We start from the raw sequence: 23,484 nt of genomic DNA, 5'->3' as shown, positions 1-23,484 counted from the left end.
AGACGAGAGAGAGAGAGACAAAAAGAGGAGAGGAGAGAGAGAGAGAGAGAGACAAAAAGAGGAGAGAGAGAGAGAGAGAGAGACAAAAAGAGGAGATGAGAGAGAGAGAGAGACAAAAAGAGGAGATGAGAGAGACTGTGAGATGAGGGAGAGAGGGATGAGAGTGTTTTGGGGAGCACGTGAGATAATTTTAATTTTGTCATTGGGGGTGGTTACAGGCACAATATTGACATTTATATAATTTCATATTCCATATATTTTCAATTCATTATTTCATACATTGTACCTGTGGACTGCCACTCAGAAGAAGAAATATAAAATAAAAAATAGAACATTACAATAAGTGCATAACTACAAAGCCTTGATCATTTTTATCATATTTTAAAGTTGAAGTATTCATTACTTCAGTATAAACAGGAAAAAAAGCTAAATAAAAATTGGGTCTCCACCCCCGACCCCCCATCCCATTCCCCCAAACTGTCTCCACTACCAACCACATCCCATTCCCCCAACCTGTATCCACCGCAACCCCCATCCCATTCCCCTAACCTGTCTCAACCCCCGACCCCCCATCCCATTCCCCTAACCTGTCTCCACCACCAACCCCCATCCCATTCCCCTAACCTGTCTCCACCACCAACCCCCATCCCATTCCCCTAACCTGTCTCAACCCCCGACCCCCCATCCCATTCCCCTAACCTGTCTCCACCACCAACCCCCATCCTATTCCCCTAACCTGTCTCAACCCCCGACCCCCCATCCCATTCCCCTAAACTGTCTCCACCCCCAACCCCCATCCTATTCCCCTAACCTGTCTCCACCGCAACCCCCATCCCATTCCCCTAACCTGTCTCAACCCCCGACCCCCCATCCCATTCCCCTAACCTGTCTCCACCCCCAACCCCCATCCTATTCCCCTAACCTGTCTCCACCCCAACCCCCATCCCATTCCCCTAACCTGTCTCCACCCCAACCCCCATCCCATTCCCCTAACCTGTCTCAGTGCTGCCTGCCAAAAAATCTAATCAAAAATCTAAATCAAATCAAATTGTATTTGTCACATGCGCTGAATACAACAGGTGTAAACCTTATAGTAAAATGCTTACTTACAAGCCCTTAACCAACAATGTAGTTTTAAGAAAAAATATGTTTTAAGAAACTATTTACTAAATAAACTGAAGTAAACAATAAATAAGTACAAATAAAAATGAAAAAGTAAGAAAAAAGAATAATAACAAAGAATTAAAGAGCAACACAAAATAACAGTAGCAAGGTTATATACACTGCTCAAAAAACTAAAGGGAACACTTAAACAACACAATGTAACTCCAAGTCAATCACACTTCTGTGAAATCAAACTGTCCACTTACGAAGCAACACTGATTGACAATAAATTTCACATGCTGTTGTGCAAATGGAATAGACAACAGGTGGAAATTATAGGCAATTAGCAAGACACCCCCAATAAAGGAGTGGTTCTGCAGGTGGGGACCACAGACCACTTCTCAGTTCCCATGCTTCCTGGCTGATGTTTTGGTCACTTTTGAATGCTGGCGGTGCTTTCACTCTAGTGGTAGCATGAGACGGAGTCTACAACCCACACAAGTGGCTCAGGTAGTGCAGCTCATCCAGGATGGCACATCAATGCGAGCTGTGGCAAGAAGGTTTGCTGTGTCTGTCAGCGTAGTGTCCAGAGCATGGAGGCGCTACCAGGAGACAGGCCAGTACATCAGGAGACGTGGAGGAGGCCGTAGGAGGGCAACAACCCAGCAGCAGGACCGCTACCTCCGCCTTTGTGCAAGGAGGAGCAGGAGAAGCACTGCCAGAGCCCTGCAAAATGAACTCCAGCAGGCCGCAAAAGTGCATGTGTCTGCTCAAACGGTCAGAAACAGACTCCATGAGGGTGGTATGAGGGCCCGACGTCCACAGGTGGGGGTTGTGCTTACAGCCCAACACCGTGCAGGACGTTTGGCATTTGCCAGAGAACACCAAGATTGGCAAATTCGCCACTGGCGCCCTGTGCTCTTCACAGATGAAAGCAGGTTCACACTGAGCAGGTGACAGACGTGACAGAGTCTGGAGACGCCGTGGAGAACGTTCTGCTGCTTGCAACATCCTCCAGCATGACCGGTTTGGTGGTGGGTCAGTCATGGTGTGGGGTGGCATTTCTTTGGGGGGGCCGCACAGCCCTCCATGTGCTCGCCAGAGGTAGCCTGACTGCCATTAGGTACCGAGATGAGATCCTCAGACCCCTTGTGAGACCATATGCTGGTGCGGTTGGCCCTGGGTTCCTCCTAATGCAAGACAATGCTAGATCTCATGTGGCTGGAGTGTGTCAGCAGTTCCTGCAAGAGGAAGGCATTGATGCTATGGACTGGCCCGCCCGTTCCCCAGACCTGAATCCAATTGAGCACATCTGGGACATCATGTCTCGCTCCATCCACCAATGCCACGTTGCACCACAGACTGTCCAGGAGTTGGCGGATGCTTTAGTCCAGGTCTGGGAGGAGATCCCTCAGGAGACCATCCGCCACCTCATCAGGAGCATGCCCAGGCGTTGTAGGGAGGTCATACAGGCACGTGGAGGCCACACAAACTACTGAGCCTCATTTTGACTTGTTTTAAGGACATTACATCAAAGTTGGATCAGCCTGTAGTGTGGTTTTCCACTTTAATTTTGAGTGTGACTCCAAATCCAGACCTCCATGGGTTGATAAATTGGATTTCCATTGATTATTTTTGTGTGATTTTATTGTCAGCACATTCAACTATGTAAAGAAAAAAGTATTTAATAAGATTATTTCTTTCATTCAGATCTAGGATGTGTGGTTTAAGTGTTCCCTTTATTTTTTTGAGCAGTATATATACAGTGAGGGGAAAAAGTATTTCATCCTCTGCTGATTTTGTACATTTGCCTACTGACAAAGAAATTATCAGTCTATAATTTTAATGGTAGGTTTATTTGAACAGTGAGAGACAGAATAACAACCAAAAAATCCCGAGAAACACATGTAAAAAATGTTATAAATTGATTTGCATTTTAATGAGGGAAATTGGCGTTCCGGTACCGCTTGCTGTGTGGTAGCAAGGGAAACAGTCTATGACTAGGGTGGCTGGAGTCCATTTTTAGAGCCTTCCTCTGACACCGCCTGGTATAGAGGTCCTGATAGCACGAAGCTTGGCCCCAGTGATGTACTGGGCCGTATGCACTACCCTCTGTAGTGCCTTGCGGTCAGAGGCTGAGCAGTTGCCATACCAAGTGGTGATGCAACCATTCAGGATGCTCTCGATGGTACAGAGGTAGAACTTTTTGAGTATCTGAGGATCCATGCCAAATCTTTTCAGTCTCCTGAGGGGGAATAGGCGTTGTCGTGCCCTCTTCATGACTGTCTTGGTGTGTTTGGACCATGACAGGTCGTTGGTGATGTGGATACCAAGGAACTTGAAGCTCTCAACCTGCTCCACTACTGCCCTGTCGATGTGAATGGGGGCATGCTCGGCCCTCCTTTTCCTGTAGTCCACGGTCATCTTTGTCTTGATCACATTGAGGGAGAGGTTGTTATCCTGGCACCACACTGCCAGGTCTCTGACCTCCTCCCTATAGGTTGTCTCATCGTTGTCGGTGATCAGGCCTACCTCTGTTGTGTCGTCGGCAAACTTAATGATGGTGTTGGAATTGTGCTTGGCCATGCAGTCATGGGTGAACAGGGAGAACAGAAGGGGACTGAGCACGCACCCCTGAGGGGCCCCGGTGTTGAGGATCAGCGTGGTAGATGTGTTGCTCCCTACCCTTACCACCTGGGGGCGGCCCGTCAGGAAGTCAAGGGTCCAGTTGCAGAGGGAGGTGTTTAGTCCCAGAGTCCTTAGCTTAGTGATGAGCTTTGAGGGCACTATGGTGTTGAACGTTGAGCTGTAGTCAATGAATTGCATTCTCACGTAGGTGTTCTTTTTGTCCAGGTGGGAAAGGGCAGTGTGGAGTGCAATAGAGATTGCGTCATCTGTGGATCTGTTGGGGCGGTATGCAAATTAGGGTGGGCCTAGGGTTTCTGGGATAATGGTGTTGATGTGAGCCATGACCAGCCTTTCAAAGCACTTCATGACTACAGATGTGAGTGCTACGGGTCAGTAGTCACTAAGACAGGTTATGTTGGTGTTTCCTTGAAACATGTTGGTGTTACAGACTCGGTCAGGGACAGGTTGAAAATGTCAGTGAAGACACTTGCCAGTTGGTCAGCGCATGCTCGGAGTACACGTCCTGGTAATCTGTCTGTGAATGTTGACCTGTTAAAGGTCTTACTCACGTCGGCTACGGAGAGCGATTGATTGATTGAGAGATTCAAGGAGCTATCATCTTTCAGTAACATAATAGCATTATATTCAACCACTTCGAAATGGATGTTGTAACTTTGCCCCAGAAGCATTTAAATTCAGGGCACTCCTCCCACATCATATAAAGGAATGTGCCTACCTGATTTAGGGGACACAGTGAACACTTAGGAGTTGAGGCCAATTTCATCGTAAAATGTTTCCTTGGTGTTAAATACAGTCTGTGAACAAACCTAAAATGTATAAATTGATGGTTCAGATTATGGGATGCCAAGGTCATATTTTTCCATATTCTGTTACAGTTAAAGGGTTGTTCAGATTCAATTAGATCTGTGGACCATCATTTTTTAATGGCTAGAGAATATTGATGATAACAGCACAGCTCATCACTCACACAAGCCTATGTAATTAGGTGCTTTTCATGCAGCTGTCCAGTCCTTTTCATCACATTTAGTGCTGCAGCTCAATCAGCAGCCAGGTCACCCGTGATACAAGTCAGTATTCAACATCCATCTTATTTTACAATGAAGGCTTACCCCTCCCCTAACAACGCTGGGCCAATTGTGCGCCGCCCTATGGAACTCCCGATCACAGCTGGTTGTGATACAGCCCGGTATCAAACCAGGGTCTATAGTGACGCCTCTATCACTGAGATGCAGTGCCTTAGACCGCTGAGCCACTTGGGAGCCTTCAAATGTTTGAGGACGTCGGGAGATGATGTGGAAAACTGGCCACTAGGGGCAGCATTGAGCTCTGTTACCTTCAAGTAGGTTTGGGTTTTGCTAGGGTGTTGTTGACGTGGGATGCAGATGGGCGTAAGCACCTGCCTCTGAAGGTTCCAAAGGTTGCCATTTTGAATCCAGCATTTTAAGCCCATCCCAAACCTTAACCCTTACCTTAACTATTCAGAGTTAATGCATAACCTTAACATTTCTGAGTTAATGCCTAAACATAACCCTAAACTTAAAAATACAGAGTTAATGCCTAAACTTAACCTTAAACAGTTTGAAATGTGACGTTTGCAACAACTTCGAAATTTGACAAACATGGATAAATGTCTAATTCTGACTTGAGACTGTGAGAGCTAGTTGCAATCAGACACAGGCTGTGATCAGCAGCTACAGGTGTCCACATCATACAGCACAGTTTAGAGCCCTCCAGGCAATCAGTCTTCAAAGCCACAAGAGACAACACAACCACACACACACACACGCACACACACGCACACACACGCAGGCACACGCACGCACGCACGCACGCACGCACACACATTCCCTCACACACCCCTGTACCCTCTGACCTGTTTTCCTGATAACCCCTTCCTGTCTCTCTCCATCTCTTTCTTCTTTTCCCCTCTCCCCTCGCTCCCTCCATCTCCACTGGAGAGAGTAGCCCTGGTTAGGAAGTGGAGAGGAACTTGTTCCTAACAAACACTTTGACCCCAGAGCTGTAAGAAACTGAACAGGATATTCCCTGAGAGCAGTACAGTGGGGCTCAGGTGCAGTCTGCTGCCTGGCCCTGGTGTGTATGTGTGTGTGCAGCTGTATAATAGAGCAGAGCAGGATCCTCAGCCTACCCCTGTAAAGGTGGCCCTTGAGGCCCCCCTCTATACGCCAGACTCCCTCCCACTACACTCCCACTACACTCCCATTCCCCCAGGACCTCTAATCATCCCTGCAGATTAACGGCCTGCCTAGCCCTCTGAGCCGGCCAAGAGCTGGCTACAGCCAGGACGCTGTCGGCTGTAAATCAATCAAACCGCAATTAAACACACATTCTCACACACACATTCTCACACACACGCACACACACACACACACACACACACACACACACACACACACACACACACACACACACACACACACACACACACACACACACACACACACACTCACAAACACAAACACACAGTTACACACACGTAGGCATGCAAACACACATGTACACACATCAGTAGAGTCAGTCCTCTCTCTCTCTCTCTCTCTCTCTCTCTCTCGCTCTCTCTCTCTCTCTCTCTCTCTCTCTCTCTCTCTGTAGCAGGTAGTCATTTTCCATCAGGCTGTCATGCTACACACGCTGGCAGAAATGTCAGGAACACTTTCTCCTGCCAGGTTGCACACTCACACGGTCACACGTGTGCCAGGACATCACTAACACCCTCCTTCTCTCATTCTGTCCTTCTCTCTTTCCTTGTTCTCTCACTCTGTCCCTCTCTCTTTCCTTTTCTATCCCCTTCCCCTCCCTCTCCCGCTCTCTATTCACCCTTCCCTCTCTCTCTCTCTCTCTCTCTCTCTCTCTCTCTCTCTCTCTCTCTCTCTCTCTCTCAGCTCCCTCACTTCATCAATAGTTCCCTGCCGGCCCATGAGAGGACCACGGCGCTACAGATTGACAGCTACTTCCGTCAGGAGCTCATCTACAAACGCAACGAGCGAATGGCACGCCGCATCTCCGCCCTCATCCAGCGAAACCCCTCCCAGACCTTCTTCTTTGCTTTTGGTGCAGGTAAGTGGGGAGGTTTGGGAGGTCATGAGTCCAGGAAACCCTGATCTATGGTCACCTCTACAGATTAAGGGGAGGATTTAGGGATTGTAATCTGAACCTAGATCTGTGCCTATGGGCACTTCAATGGGACCCCATCTCTGGTGCTTACAGAAACTCTGTGTGTCTATTTTTCACCAGCTCTGAAGCTTAGTGATGGGACAGAGGGAGCTGGAAGTGGTGGCAGGGTGGATGGGGGGACAGTAGTAAATGGTAGATGACCTGTCTTTATGGCCCAGTCAGAGGTGGGTTTTGTCAGCCAGAGCAGAGGAGACAGATGAAGTCAGGAGGCCATGTTCACAGTGCTCCCCTGCACCTCAGCCCTCCCTCAGCTGTCTCCAGCCACCAGTAAAGACTAATGGAGCGTAGAGCTGAGGAGAGGAACTTACAGTGCTACACACCCCACATCTCAGTGGAGGCAAGGAATTATCACGGTTACAGTTGCGAGCGTGCATGTTTGTGTGAGTGTGTGTGTGTGTGTGTGTGTGTGTGTGTGTGTGTGCGTGCGTGCGTGCGTGCGTGCGTGTGTGTGTGCGTGGTAGCACGTGAGAAAGAGATATCAGGTTTGTGTCTAGTGAGTGTTTGTACCAATGTTAATGTGTGTTATGGCAAAAAATTGGTGGGCAATTTTATCTAATTCACGTTTGAAAGCAAAACTGGAGAAAGAGCAGGACAATAATAGTCTTCAATGGTTCCCAGATCTCTGGCATGTGGAAACATATGTAAAATACACTCACACACCCACACACACCCACACAGACGCAAACGTACGCGCATGCACACTCACACACAGCTATAGTGCCAATTACCAGCAGTTCCTCCCAAATCCAGAAATGAAGAAACCATGAGCTGTTTGTTTCAATTAGCATTCCATGCTAATGCTGCTAATGTTTCCTGAATGGTGCACTGTGTCCTGTAGGAGAGGTGAGTGTGTGTGTGTGTGTGTGTGTGTGTGTGTGTGTGTGTGTGTGTGTGTGTGTGTGTGTGCGTGTGTGTGTGCGTGCGTGTGTGTGTGTGTGTGTGTGTGTGTGTGTGTGTGTGTGTGTGTGTGTGTGTGTGTGTGTGTGTGTGTGTGTGCGTGTGTGTGTGTGTGTGTTTGTGTGTGCATGGGTATACACTGTATGTGTATTAGGAGTAACTAGTTAATTTTCATCTAATTAATCCATGGCCAGCATTCCAGTGAACCGGTGGAGGAAATAAGGCTTGATGAATCTGAAGATACATCCTTCCTTTATTAAAATGTGTTTTCATTGGGAACACAGAAACCCATGTGAACCACAGATAACAAGTGAACCAAAACCAGTCCTCCCAGCCAGAGCTAAGGAATGAGAGACAGAGCTGATTGGAGGAGTAGGGGGTTTAGTGGGAGAGTAGGGGGTTTAGAGGGGGAGTAGGGAGTTTAGTGGGGGAGTAGGGGGTTCAGTGGGAGAGTAGGGGGTTCAGTGGGGGAGTAGGGGGTTCAGTGGGGGAGTAGGGGGTTTAGAGGGGGAGTAGGGAGTTTAGTGGGGGAGTAGGGGGTTTAGTGGAGGAGTAGGGGATTCAGTGGGGGAGTAGGGGGTTTAGTGGGGGAGTAGGGGGTTTAGTGGAGGAGTAGGGGATTCAGAGGGGGAGTAGGGGGTTTAGTGGGGGAGTATGGGGTTTAGTGGAGGAGTATGGGGTTTAGTGGAGGAGTATGGGGTTTAGTGGAGGAGTAGGAGGTTTAGTGGGGGAGTAGGAGGTTTAGTGGGGGAGTAAGGGGTTTAGAGGGGGAGTAGGGGGTTTAGAGGGGGAGTAGGGGGTTTAGTGGAGGAGTAGGGGGTTTAGTGGGGGAGTAGGGGGTTCAGTGGGGGAGTAGGGGGACTGGTTGGGGAGTAGGGGGTTCAGTGGGGGAGTAGGGGGTTTAGAGGGGGAGTAGGGGGTTTAGTGGGGGAGTAGGGGGTTCAGTGGGGGAGTAGGGGGTTTAGAGGGGGAGTAGGGTTTAGTGGAGGAGTAGGGGGTTTAGTGGGGGAGTAGGGGGTTCAGTCGGGGAGTAGGGGGACTGGTTGGGGAGTAAGGGTGCTTTTTGGTTTGTAGGCACGGGACCATATAGAACATTTACTGCTTCAATATGTCCGATAAGAACACTCATTTTCATTTTCCCATTTTGGGAATACTCTACACGACCCTGATGAAGGGCTGGTATGGGGTGGACTGGGAGGTATAGACTCTGATGTATTGCTGGTGTAGGGTGGACTGGGAGGTATAGACTCTGATGTAGGACTGGTGTAGGGTGGACTGGGAGGTATAGACTCTGATGTAGGACTGGTGTAGGGTGGACTGGGAGGTATAGACTCTGATGTAGGACTGGTGTAGGGTGGACTGGGAGGTATAGGGTTGGGTTGGTGTAGACAGTTTGGTGTATGGTGAATGGCCTGTGATGACCTCTGCTGGGTGCCTGAGAGGTGAACAGGAGAGTGCCAGGTCACCTGTGGGTGGGCCATCTGTCTGTCTGTTCATCTGCGTTCCTTCAGCTGAAAGGCCGGTATGTGTGTGTGTGTGTGTGTGTGTGTGTGTGTGTGTGTGTGTGTGTGTGTGTGTGTGTGTGTGTGTGTGTGTGTGTGTGTGTGTGTGTGTGTGTGTGTGTGTGTGTGTGTGTGTGTGTGTGTGTGAGGGCTGACAGGTAGTGTGAGCTGATGGGAAACGGCTGCAGCGCGGCCGTAACCGGGCGATAACCCGGGGAGTACATACACGCGAGCACCAGGCCATGGAGACCTACGTTTCCTCTAGGTTTCTGCCTGAAGCAGCTCTCAGAGAAGCTGATATCAAAACATCCCACAGTCACCTTCTGACATCAACTTCTGCTACCACTTTACTTATGAAGTGTTCTAATGCCTGATGAACATGCGTAGCACATTATAGATGCATTCATAGAGCATAGTACTGGGGAGGCCTATGGGAACACAGACCGGGACTCTCTCTCTCTACCACTCTCTTCATCTCTGTCTGTCTCTGCTTCATCTCTGTCTGTTTGTCTTTCTCTGTCGCTGTCTGTCTGTCTTGGCCCATCCATCCAGGGTCTTCTCTGGCACCCTCTCCATCTTCCCAGCTGCAGACTCCTCAGAGTAGAGAAGAGCTGGAGGAGAACTATTGTTTATAAGAGCTCCTTCCTTCCATATGGCCGATAACTATTAACGGCCCCGCTGCATTTACCTTGGATGCCGTTCTTCAGGAACCATGTCCAAACTACAGAAAGAAAACAAGAACAGGAGGAAAAGAGCGGACGCTCAGGTTAAGGCCTTCTAGAGTTACCTGTGTTGTTCCATGCTTTTTCCGGGGGTAATTAAACTATACAATGTGTGTATAATGTGGTTTGGGCAGGCCATTCATCTTGCCACAGCATCCGCCCCCCACACCCTCTCCCCCATGCCAAAATCTCCCCCACAGTCCCAACGTTCTAGCAGCCCGATGGTACATGGTGTGTGTCTGACTATGGGTAATGAGATATAGCGACTCAAGGGCATTATTCATTTTCATACACAGCTTATTTATGAAAAGTGGGGATCATGGAGTCATAACATAACAAGCAGAAAATAAATACTCTCTGAATTTCTCTGGTGCCCCCTGTTGGGGGGAACATTTCTGGCATGAGAGTGGTGTTATAGTAAAGTGGGCATTGCTGCTCCACTTTATGCAATTCACTGTATATGCTGCTCTGCTAGGTACCAAATAATCACACTATTAGTCAAAGGAAAGAATCCTTGAGGCTATGCTATCAACAGCATGTTAGGACAGACTGTCTTTTCGTACAGTCTGAACCTCCCCCTCTCTCTATATATCCAGTGCTTTGTTCTGTACTGTATGATCCAGGGTGTTACTGTTACTGTTACTGTTATGTACTGTTACTGTTACTGTTACTGTAGTGTTACTGTTACTGTTGTGTTACTGTTACTGTTAAAGTAGTGTTACTGTTACTGAAGTGTTACTGTTACTGTAGTGTTACTGTTACTGTTACTGTAGTGTTACTGTTACTGTAGTGTTACTGTTACAGTTACTGTAGTGTTACTGTTACTGTAGTGTTACTGTTACTGTTACGGTTAATGTTACTGTAGTGTTACTGTTACTGTTGTGTTACTGTTACTGTTACTGTTACTGGTACTGTAGTGGTACTGTAGTGTTACTGTTACTGTACTGTTATTGTTACTGTAGTGTTACTGTTACTGTACTGTTACTGTTACTGTAGTGTTACTGTTACTGTTACTGTAGTGTTACTGTTACTGTAGTGTTACTGTTACAGTTACTGTAGTGTTACTGTTACTGTAGTGTTACTGTTACTGTTACTGTTACTGTAGTGTTACTGTAGTGTTACTGTTACTGTACTGTTACTGTTACTGTAGTGTTACTGTTACTGTTACTGTAGTGTTACTGTTACTGTAGTGTTACTGTTACAGTTACTGTAGTGTTACTGTTACTGTAGTGTTACTGTTACTGTTACTGTACTGTTACTGTAGTGTTACTGTTACTGTTACTGTAGTGTTACTGTTACTGTAGTGTTACTGTTACCGTTACTGTAGTGTTACTGTTACTGTTACTGTAGTGTTACTGTTACTGTAGTGTTACTGTTACTGTTGTGTTACTGTTACTGTTACTGTAGTGGTACTGTAGTGTTACTGTAGTGTTACTGTTACTGTACTGTTGCTGTTACTGTAGTGTTACTGTTACTGTAGTGTTACTGTAGTGTTACTTTTACTGTAGTGTTACTGTTACGGTTACTGTACTGTTACTGTTACTGTACTGTTACTGTTACTGTAGTGTTACTGTTACTGTAGTGTTACTGTAGTGTTACTGTTACTGTAGTGTTACTGTTACGGTTACTGTACTGTTACTGTTACTGTTACTGTACTGTTACTGTAGTGTTACTGTTACTGCACTGTTACTGTTACTGTAGTGTTACTGTTACTGTTACTGTTACTGTAGTGTTACTGTTACGGTTACTGTACTGTTACTGTTACTGTTACTGTAGTGTTACTGTTACTGTTACTGTAGTGTTACTGTTACTGTAGTGTTACTGTTACTGTGGTGTTACTGTTACTGCTATGTACTGTCACTGTTACTGTTGTGTTACTGTTACTGTAGTGTTACTGTTACGTTACTGTAGTGTTACTGTTGCTGTTACTGTAGTGTTACTGTTACTGTAGTGTTACTGGTACTGTAGTGTTACTGTTACTGTTACTGTTACGGTTACTGTTACTGTAGTGTTACTGTTACTGTTACTGTTGTGTTACTGTTACTGTTACTGTTACTGTTACTGTAGTGGTACTGTAGTGTTACTGTAGTGTTACTGTTACTGTTACTGTTACTGTAGTGTTACTTTTACTCTTACTGTTACTGTAGTGTTACTATTACTGTTACTGTAGTGTAGGTACATGAAATATGATGAGAACTACATTGATTTGGGGTTCACTTATATTTGGAGTAGTGCCTTTCCTCCGCCACAGTGTGTTATATGTGCAAAAGTACAATCTCACAACTCAATGAAACCTTCACTCTTGCGCAGACATTTAGAAACAAAACATGGCAATTTGAAAAATAAGCCACAGGAGTTTTCTGAGCGAGAATTAAGACGACTTTCGAGTAGTAAGACATCAGATACCATTAATAAGAAGTGGCTATAAGTGTCTTATATGGTGAGCTACTGAGCGGCTAGGACAGGCAAGCCCCCGTTACATTTAAGGGAGGTCAATTAAGGAAGACATGCTCTTATGCAAACCACTGGAAACCAGGACAACAGGAGAGGATATTTTTAAAGTACTGGGCAGCTTTGTGACAACAAATGGACTTTGGTGGTATCTGTAGTAATGTTTTGGTATCTGTACTGATGGCTGAAAAGCCATGACAGGGAGACATAGTGGAGTGGTAACGCGCGTGCAAGCAGTTGCTCCCAACACCAGTTGGATACACTGCAGCTTTCACCGAGAGGCTCTTGCTGCCAAGGGAATGCCTGACAGCTTGAAAGGCGTTTTGGACACTGCAGTGAAAATGGTTAACTTTGTTAAAGTAAGGCCCCTGAACTCTCGTGTATTTTCTGCACTTTGCAATGATATGGGCAGCGACCATGTAACGCTTTTACAACATTCAGAAGTACGCTGGTTATCAAGGGGCAAAGTATTGACACATTTTTTTAAATTGAGAGACGAGCTTAAAGTTTTCTTTACTGACCATCATTTTCACTAGTCTGACTGCTTGCATGATGACGAGTTTCTCACACGACTGGCCTATCTGGGTGATCTTTTTTCTCGCCTGAATGATCTGAATCTAGGATTACAGGGACTCTCCGCAACTATATTCAATGAGCGGGACAAAATTGAGGCTATGATTAAGAAGTTGGAGCTCTTCTCTGTCTACATTAACACAGACAACACACAGGTCTTTCCATCATTGTATGATTTTTTGTGTGCAAATGAACTCAAGCTTATGGACAATGTCAAATGTGATACAGCGAAGCATCTGAGTGAGTAATCCCTTTCATGCCCTGCCTCCAGTCCAGTTACCGATCTCTGAGTAAGAGAGCCTCATTGAAATTGCAACAAGTTGTTCTGTGAAAATTGAATTTAATCAGAAGCTACTGCCAGATTTCTGGATTGGACTGCGCTCAGAGTATCCTGCCTTGGCAAATTGCGCTGTTAAGACAATGATGCCCTTTGCAACCATGTGCCTATGTGAGAGTGGATTCTTGGCCCTCACTAGCATGAAAATGAAATACAGGCACAGACTGTGTGTGGAAAATGATTTAAGACTGAGACTCTCTCCAATACAACCCAACATTGCAGAGTTATGAGCATCCTTTCAAGCACACCCTTCTCATTAAACTGTGGTGAGTTATTCACAATTTTCGATGAACAAATAAGGTTTTATATGTAAGATGGTTAAATAAAGACAAAAATTATTTATTATTATTATTATTATTTGTGCCCTGGTCCTATAAGAGCTCTTTGTCACTTCCCACGAGCCAGGTTGTGACAAAAACTCAAAAACTCAAAAACTAGTGTGTGTGGCAGGTTTACAATGATGGCAAAAAAACAACATTTGAGAGTTGCGCTGACCCTGGTGCTATAGGGGGTATGCAGCTGGAGGTTGAATGTTTGAAGGGGTATGGGACTATAAAAAGTTTGGGAACCACTGCTGTAGTGTTACTGTTACTCTTACTGTTACTGTAGTGTTACTGTTACTGTTACTAATACTGTTATTGTTACTGTCTCTGTAGTGTTACTGTTACTGTAGTGTTACTCTTACTGTTACTGTTACTGTAGTAGAGGTCGACCGATTAATCGGAATGGCCGATTAATTAGGGCCGATTTCAAGTTTTCATAACAATCGGAAATCTGTATTTTTGGACACCGATTTGGCCGATGAAACATTTTTTTTACACCTTTATTTAACTAGGCAAGTCAGTTAAGAACACATTCTTATTTTCAATGACGGCCTAGGAACGGTGGGATAACTGCCTTGTTCAGGGGCAGAACGACAGATTTTTACCTTGTCAGTTCGGGGATTCGTTTTTGCAACCTTCCGGTTACTAGTCCAACGCTCTAACCACCTGCCTTACTTTGCACTCTACGAGGAGCCTGCGTGGTAGGCTGACTACCTGTTACGCGAGGGTAGCAAGAAGCCAAGGTAAGTTGCTAGCTAGCATTAAACTTATAAAAATCAATCAAGCTTCACATAATCAGTAGTTAACTACACATGGTTGATGATATTACTAGTTTATCTAGCGTGTCCTGCGTTGCATATAATCGATGCGGTGCCTGTTAATTTCTCATCGAATCACAGCCTACTTTGCCAAACGGGTGATGATTTAGCACTGTCGTTGCACCAAACCGAACCATAAACATCAATGCCTTTCTTTAAAATCAATACACAAGTATATATTTTTAAACCTGTATATTTAGTTAATATTGCCTGCTAACATGAATTTCTTATAATTAGGGAAATTGTGTCACTTCTCTTGCGTTCCGTGCAAGCAGTCAGGGTATATGCAGCAGTTTGGGCCGCCTGGCTCGTTGTGAACTGTGTGAAGTCCATTTATTTCTAACAAAGACCGTAATTAATTTGCCAGAATTGTACATAATTATGACATAACATTGAAGGTTGTACAATGTAACAGCAATATTTAGACTTATGGATGCCACCCGTTAGATAAAATACGGAACGATTCCGTATTTCACTGAAAGAATAAACGTTTTGTTTTCAAAATTATATTTTCCGGATTCGACCATATTAATGACCAAAGGCTCGTATTTCTGTGTGTTATTATGTTATAATTGAGTCTATGATTTGATAGAGCAGTCTGACTGAGTGATGGTAGGCAGCAGCAGGCTCGTAAGCATTCATTCAAACAGCACTTTCGTGCGTTTGCCAGCAGCTCTTTGAAATGCTTCAAGCATTGCGCTGTTTATGACTTCAAACCTATCAACTCCCGAGATTAGTCTGGTGTAACCGATGTGAAATGGCTAGCTAGTTAGCGGGGTGCGCGCTAATAGCGTTTCAAACGTCACTCGCTCTGAGACTTGGAGTAGTTGTTCCCCTTGCTCTGCAAGGGCCGCGGCTTTTGTGGAGCAATGGGTAACGGTACTTCGAGGGTGGCTGTTGTCGATGTGTTCCTGGTTCGAGCCCAGGTAAGGGCGAGGAGAGGGACTGAAGCTATACTGTTACACTGGCAATACTAAAATTCCTATAAGAACATCCAATAGTCAAAGGTATATGAAATTGTCACGCTCTGACCTAAGAGAGCTGTGCGCACCCGGTCCTCAGTGCGTCTCTCCAGTCCGGTGAGACCTCTTCCAGCTCCACGAGAAAAGCCTCCAGTGATAATCTATGGTCCGAAGCCTCTAGAGATGATCCATGGCACGAAGCCTGTAGGGATGTTCCATGGCACGAAGCCTCCAGAGGTAATCCATGGCCCGGAGCCTGTAGGGATTATCCATGGCAAGAAGCCTGTAGGGATTATCCATGGCCCGGAGCCTGTAGGGATTATCCATGGTCCGGAGCCTGTAGGGATAATCCATGGCAAGAAGCCTGTAGGAATGATCCATGGCCCGGAGCCTGTAGAAATGATCCATGGTACGAAGCCTCCAGTGATGATCCATGGCGCGGAACCTGTAGAGATGATCCATGGCATGGAGCCTGCAGCAACGGTCCCTAGTCCAGAACCTATAATGACGCTTCCCAGTCAGGAGCCTCCGGCAACGCTCCTCAGTCCGGAGCCTCCAGCGATGCTCCTCAGTCCAGAGCCTTCAGCGACGCTCACCAGTAAGGAGCCTCCAGCGACGCTCCCCAGTCTGGAGCCTCCAGCAACGCTCCTCAGCACGGAGCCTCCAGCGACGCTCCCCAGTCCGGAGCCTCCAGCAACGCTCCCCAGTCTGGAGCCTCCAGCGACGCTCCCCAGTCCGGAGCCTCCAGCGGCGGTCTGCAGCCCAGAGTATTCAGCGGCGGTCTGCAGCCCAGAGTCTTCAGCGGCGGTCTGCAGCCCAGAGTTTTCAGCAGTGGTCTGCAGCCCAGAGTCTTCAGCAGCGGTCTGCAGCCCAGAGTTTCAGCGGCGGTCTGCAGCCCAGAACCTTCAGCGGCGGTCTGCAGCCTAGAGTCTTCAGCGGTGGTTGGCGGTCCAAAGCTTCCGGCGATGATCCACGGTCTGGCACGGGTTCTGTCACGCTCTGACCTAAGAGAGCTGTTTTTTCCCTGTTTAGTTAGGTCAGGATGTGATATGGGTGGGCATTCTATGTTTTCTGTTTCGTTCACGTAACCTGACAGAACTGTTGACTGCCGTTTTGTTTCTTTTGTATAAGTGTTCGTTTTCATTAAAATATAATTATGAGCACGCAACACGCTGCGCCTTGGTCCCCTCTATATGACGCCCGTTACAGAAATACAAATGGTATAGGAGAAATAGTCCTATAATAACCTCAACCTAAAACTTCTTACCTGGGAATATTGAAAACTCATGTTAAAAGGAACCACCAGCTTTCATATGTTCTGAGCAAGGAACTTCAACGTTAGCTTTTTTACATGGCACATATTGCACTTTTACTTTCTTCTCCAACACTTTGTTTTTGCATTATTTAAACCAAATTGAACATGTTTCATTGTTTATTTGAGGCTAAATTGATTTGATTGATGTATTATATTAAGTTAAAATAAGTGTTCATTCAGTATTGTTGTAATTGTCATTATTACAAATAAATAAATAAAAATCGGCCGATTAATTGGTATCGGGTTTTTGGTCCTCCAATAATCGGTATCGGTATCGGCGTTGACAAATCATAATCGGTCGACCTCTATACTGTAGTGTTACTGTTACTGATACTGTTACTGTTACTGTAGTGTTACTGTTACTGTAGTGTTACTGTAGTGTTACTGTAGTGTTACTGTTACTGATACTGATACTGATACTGTTACTGTAGTGTTACTGTTACTGTTACTGGTACTTGTACTGGTACTGTTACTGTTACTGTAGTGTTACTGTTACTGTTAATGCTACTGTTACTGTAGTGTTACTGTTAGGGTTACTGTACTGCTGCTTTTACTGTTACTGTTACTAATACTGCTATTGTTACTGTTCCTGTAGTGTTACTGTTACTGTTACTGTAGTGTCATTGTTACTCTTACTGTTACTGTAGTGTTAATGTTACTGTTACTGTTACTGTAGTGTTTGTGTTACTGTTACTGTTGCTGTACTGTTACTGTAGTGATACTGTTACTGTAGTGTTACTGTTACTGTTACTCTTACTGTTACTCTAGTGGTACTGATACTGTAGTGTTACTGTTACTGTTACTGTAGTGTTACTGTTTCTGTTACTGTAGTGTTACTGTTACTGTAGTGTTACTGTTACTGTTACTGTAGTGTTACTGTTACTGTAGTGTTACTGTTACTGTAGTGTTACAGTTACTGATACTGTTACTGTAGTGTTACTTTTAAAGTTACTGTTACTGTTACTGTAGTGTTACTGTTACTCTTACTGTTACTGTAGTGTTACTGTTACTGTAGTGTTAATGTTATTGTTATTCTAGTGTTACTGTAGTGTTACTGTTACTGTTACTGTTATTGATACTGTAGTGTTACTGTTACTGTTACTGTCACTGTACTGTTACAGTTACGGTTTCTGTTATGTTACTGTTACTTTTGCTGTTACTGTTCCTGTACTGTTACTGTGGTGTGACTTTTAATTGTACTGTTACTGTTACTTTTACTGTTACTTTTCCTGTACTGTTACTGTTGCTTTTGCTGTTGCTGTTACCGTAGTGTTACTGTTACTGTATAGTTACTGTTACATTTACTGTTCCTTTTACTGTTACTTTTATGGTAGTTTTACTGTTACTGTAGTGTTACTGTTACTGTAGTGTTACTGTTTCTGTTACTGTAGTGTTACTGTTCCTGTACTGTTACAGTTTCTGTTACTGCACTGTTACTGTTACTGTAGTGTTACGATTACTGTTACTGTTACTGTAGTGTTACTGTTACTTTTACTGTAGTGTTACTGTTTCTCTACTCTTACTGTAGTGTTATGTAACATCAGCCTTCTACACTAAGGACAGTTTCAGTATGGCATACTATACTGGTGATCTGGCCAAGAAAATATTGTTCACTTTTCCATGTACAGAATGACACAGCACCAGCTGATAGTAATTGGTTAAGAGGTTAACAGCGTACTCACACGCACCTTCTCTTTCATTTGCCAACAAACACACAGCCCCCTAACCCTAACCCTAACCCTAACCCTAACCCCCCCCCACACACACACACCACACCCTTGTGGGGACACACAATTCAGTCCAATTCAAAATCCTATTTTCCTTAATCCCTAACCCTGACCCTCAACCTAACCCCTACCCTAACCCTAACCTTAACCCTAACCTTAACCTTAACCCTAACCCTAACCTTAACCCAGAAACCTAACCGTAATCTTAACCCTGAATCTAACCCTAGCTCCTAACCCTAACCCTAAAACTAACCCTAGCTCCTAACCCTAACCCTAAACCTAACCCTAGCTCCTAACCCTAACCTTAAAACTAACCCTAGCTCCTAACTCTAACCCTAAAACTAACCCTAGCTCCTAACCCTAACCCTAAACCTAACCCTAGCTCCTAACCCTGAACCTAAAACTAACCCTAGCTCCTAACCCTAACCCCAAAACTAACCCTAGCTCCTAACCCTAACCCTAAACCTAACCCTAGCTCCTAACCCTAAACCTAAAACTAACCCTAGCTCCTAAACCTAAACCTAACCCTAGCTCCTAACCCTAAACCTAAACCTAACCCTAGCTCCTAACCCTAAACCTAAACCTACCCCTAGCTCCTAACCCTAATACTAACACAAATTCTAACCTTAACCCTAAATCCCCTAGAAATAGCATTTGATCTTGTGGGGACCAACAAAATGTCCGTAGTTGGTCAAATGTTTTGTTTGTTTACTTTTTTGGTGGGGATTTCTGGTCCACAAAGATATAGTTAAACACACACACACACGCGCGCGCGCGCGCACACACACACACACACACACACACACACACACACACACACACACACACACACACACACACACACACACATACACACACACTTTCTCTATATAACACAGCAATACGCACGTACATGTAGGAGGAGGAAATGGTAACTGGTGTGGCAGTGTGTTGGAGTCAGAGAGCAGTGTTTCAGCAGGTTTCCATTTGCTAGTTCCTTGATGCTGCCTTCATTCCCTTATTGAAAACATCCCCTGGAATGTCCTGCAGCAGCCATAGCCCAGCCACCACTTCACTGATACACACACTGAAGGAGAGAAAGTGTGTGTGTGTGTGTGTGTGTGTGTGTGTGTGTGTGTGTGTGTGTGTGTGTGTGTGTGTGTGTGTAATAGGTTATTGTTCATGTTTGGACAGATGTGTTTTGCAGTTGCATGTGAAGTGGTGGGTTAAAGCCATGGTTGTATTCTTGCACTCTAGATGTCGCCTGCTTTGTCACAACGCCTCCCCCTCTCTCTTTCTTCTCCCCTCTCGCTTTCTTCTCCCCTCTCTCTTTCTTCTCCCCTCTCTCTCTTCTTCCATCTGTCTCTGTCTGCTTTCCTGTCTGCCTCCATCCCCCTTTATCACACTGACTATCTGTCTCTCCTCCCTAACTCCATCTGCTCTGTCTCACTGTCTTTCCATGTCTTCCCTCCTCCAGGTAGGAACGTTTTATGGAGCGAGAGAGGAGGAGACACCAGGGAAAGACGATTAGTTTAGTATTGTATTTGTACAGGTGTGGCATGGTGTGTGTTACTGTATCGGTGTGGATGTGTATCATTTAACAGTGGTGCCTCTGTCTTAGTGCCCACCCTGTTGGGCTGACGTGTCCCTCTCTGCCTAACCCTGCGTGAGACTGACGATGCACAGGCCCCGTCTCCCCTGTCGCTGAGCTGGGACTGTGGCGGGGAGACTGCCTTTTTTGGCTCTCATACATCTTTAACTCACACGCACACACACACACACACACACACATATACACACAGACACACACACATACACAGACACACAGAGACAGACACACACGCACACACAGTAGACAGGCAGATACACACACACAGGTGCTCATATAAGGTCCGTCTGATATTAGATTCACTACAAGTCAGAGCTGAAGAGGTGCGATATTAAAACATAATGTTTTCATCAGTCATCTCCCCATTAGCAGAAGACCCAGTGTGGAGCCCCATCACTTTTCTGTCTCCTCTCCTTACAGTCTCTATACAGCGCAAGGCAGATTCATGACAACCTGTCACGAACATAGTATTGACATTCTTACATATTTTTTCAGTCCTGAGTCCTGACCCATAGCATTCTACATAAAGTATGTATGACACAGTCCCCTGTTATCATTATAACTACTAATAATTAATCTGCTGTAAGGTTAGGTGTTGGGCCCATAGTGACAGTCCCTCTTTCTGTCAGGCCTGTATCCTCTCTTAGTCCCTCTTTCTGTCAGGCCTGTATCCTCTCTTAGTCCCTCTTTCTGTCAGGCCTGTATCCTCTCTCAGTCCCTCTCTCTGGCAGGCCTGTAGCCTCTCTCAGTCCCTCTCTCTGTCAGGCCTGTAGCCTCTATCAGTCCCTCTCTCTGTCAGGCCTGTATCCTCTCTCAGTCCCTCTCTCTGTCAGGCCTGTATCCTCTCTTAGTCCCTCTTTCTGTCAGGCCTGTATCCTCTCTCAGTCCTTCTCTCTGTCAGGCCTGTATCCTCTCTCAGCCCCTCTCTCTGTCAGGCCTGTATCCTCTCTCAGTCCCTCTCTCTGTCAGGCCTGTAGCCTCTCTCAGCCCCTCTCTCTGTCAGGCCTGTATCCTCTCTCAGTCCCTCTCTCGGTCAGGCCTGTAGCCTCTCTCAGCCCCTCTCTCTGGCAGGCCTGTGTCCTCTCTCAGCCCCTTTCTCTGTCAGGCCTGTATCCTCTATCAGTCCCTCTCTCTGTCAGGCCTGTATCCTCTCTCAGTCCCTCTCTCTGTCAGGCCTGTATCCTCTCTTAGTCCTTCTCTCTGTCAGGCCTGTATCCTCTCTCAGTCCCTCTCTCTGTCAGGCCTGTATCCTCTCTCAGTCCCTCTCTCTGTCAGGCCTGTATCCTCTCTTAGTCCCTCTTTCTGTCAGGCCTGTATCCTCTCTCAGTCCTTCTCTCTGTCAGGCCTGTATCCTCTCTCAGCCCCTCTCTCTGTCAGGCCTGTATCCTCTCTCAGTCCCTCTCTCTGTCAGGCCTGTAGCCTCTCTCAGCCCCTCTCTCTGGCAGGCCTGTGTCCTCTCTCAGCCCCTTTCTCTGTCAGGCCTGTATCCTCTCTCAGTCCCTCTCTCTGTCAGGCCTGTAGCCTCTCTCAGCCCCTCTCTCTGGCAGGCCTGTATCCTCTCAGCCCCTCATTCTGTCAGGCCTGTATCCTCTCTCAGCCCCTCTCTCTGTCAGGCCTGTAGCCTCAGTTCCTCTTTCTGTCAGGCCTGTATCCTCTCTCAGACCCTCTCTCTGTCAGGCCTGTATCCTCTCTCAGTCCCTCTCTCTGTCAGGCCTGTATCCTCTCTTAGTCCTTCTCTCTGTCAGGCCTGTATCCTCTCTCAGTCCCTCTCTCTGTCAGGCCTGTATCCTCTCTCAGTCCCTCTCTCTGTCAGGCCTGTATCCTCTCTTAGTCCCTCTTTCTGTCAGGCCTGTATCCTCTCTCAGTCCTTCTCTCTGTCAGGCCTGTATCCTCTCTCAGCCCCTCTCTCTGTCAGGCCTGTATCCTCTCTCAGTCCCTCTCTCTGTCAGGCCTGTAGCCTCTCTCAGCCCCTCTCTCTGGCAGGCCTGTGTCCTCTCTCAGCCCCTTTCTCTGTCAGGCCTGTATCCTCTCTCAGTCCCTCTCTCTGTCAGGCCTGTAGCCTCTCTCAGCCCCTCTCTCTGGCAGGCCTGTATCCTCTCAGCCCCTCTTTCTGTCAGGCCTGTATCCTCTCAGCCCCTTTCTCTGTCAGGCTTGTATCCTCTCTCAGCCCCTTTCTCTGTCAGGTCCATAACCTCTGTCCTTCTCTCTGTCAGGCCTGTAGCCTCAGTTCCTCTTTCTGTCAGGCCTGTAGCCTCTCTCAGACCCTCTCTCTGTCAGGCCCATAACCTCTGTCCTTCTCTCTGTCAGGCCTGTAGCCTCAGTTCCGCTTTCTGTCAGGCCTGTATCCTCTCTCAGTCCCTCTCTCTGTCAGGCCTGTAGCCTCTCTCAGCCCCTCTCTCTGGCAGGCCTGTGTCCTCTCTCAGCCCCTTTCTCTGTCAGGCCTATATCCTCTCTCAGCCCCTCTCTCTGTCAGGCCTATATCCTCTCTCAGCCCCTCTCTCTGTCAGGCCTGTATCCTCTCTCAGCCCCTCTCTCTGTCAGGCCTGTATCCTCTCTCAGCCCCTCTCTCTGTCAGGCCTGTATCCTCTCGCAGTCCCTCATTCTGTCAGGCCTGTATCCTCTCTCAGTCCCTCTCTCTGTCAGGCCTGTAGCCTCTCTTAGTCCCTCTTTCTGTCAGGCCTGTATCCTCTCTCAGCCCCTCTCTCTGTCAGGCCTGTATCCTCTCTCAGTCCCTCTCTCTGTCAGGCCTGTAGCCTCTCTTAGTCCCTCTCTCTGTCAGGCCTGTATCCTCTCTCAGTCCCTCATTCTGTCAGTCCTGTATCCTCTCTCAGTCCCTCTCTCTGTCAGGCCCATAACCTCTGTCCTTCTCTCTGTCAGGCCTGTATCCTCTCTCAGTCCCTCTCTCTGTCAGGCCTGTATCCTCTCTCAGTCCCTCTCTCTGTCAGGCCTGTAGCCTCTCTTAGTCCCTCTTTCTGTCAGGCCTGTATCCTCTCTCAGTCCCTCTCTCTGTCAGGCCTGTATCCTCTCTCAGCCCCTCTCTCTGTCAGGCCTGTATCCTCTCTCAGTCCCTCTCTCTGTCAGGCCTGTAGCCTCTCTCAGCCCCTCTCTCTGGCAGGCCTGTGTCCTCTCTCAGCCCCTTTCTCTGTCAGGCCTGTATCCTCTCTCAGTCCCTCTCTGTCAGGCCTGTAGCCTCTCTCAGCCCCTCTCTCTGGCAGGCCTGTGTCCTCTCTCAGCCCCTTTCTCTGTCAGGCTTGTATCCTCTCTCAGCCCCTTTCTCTGTCAGGCCCATAACCTCTGTCCTTCTCTCTGGCAGGCCTGTAG

At 46.8% G+C, this 23,484-nt stretch overlaps 1 protein-coding gene across 1 annotated transcript in view; it reads left to right on the top strand.

Annotated features, from left to right (window-relative positions):
• Nucleotides 1-23,484, top strand: part of trabd2b (TraB domain containing 2B) — a 90,746-nt gene that overhangs the window by 56,409 nt on the left and 10,853 nt on the right. Inside the window, exon 4 of the mRNA XM_029707116.1 lies at nucleotides 6,657-6,831. Coding sequence (XP_029562976.1) covers nucleotides 6,657-6,831 — 175 coding nt within the window. The remainder of the gene's footprint in view (nucleotides 1-6,656; nucleotides 6,832-23,484) is intronic.

Source organism: Salmo trutta, chromosome 22, assembly GCF_901001165.1.
Source record: "Salmo trutta chromosome 22, fSalTru1.1, whole genome shotgun sequence".
Taxonomy (NCBI): Eukaryota; Metazoa; Chordata; class Actinopteri; order Salmoniformes; family Salmonidae; genus Salmo; species Salmo trutta.
This window is presented reverse-complemented; position numbering and strand designations above follow the sequence as displayed.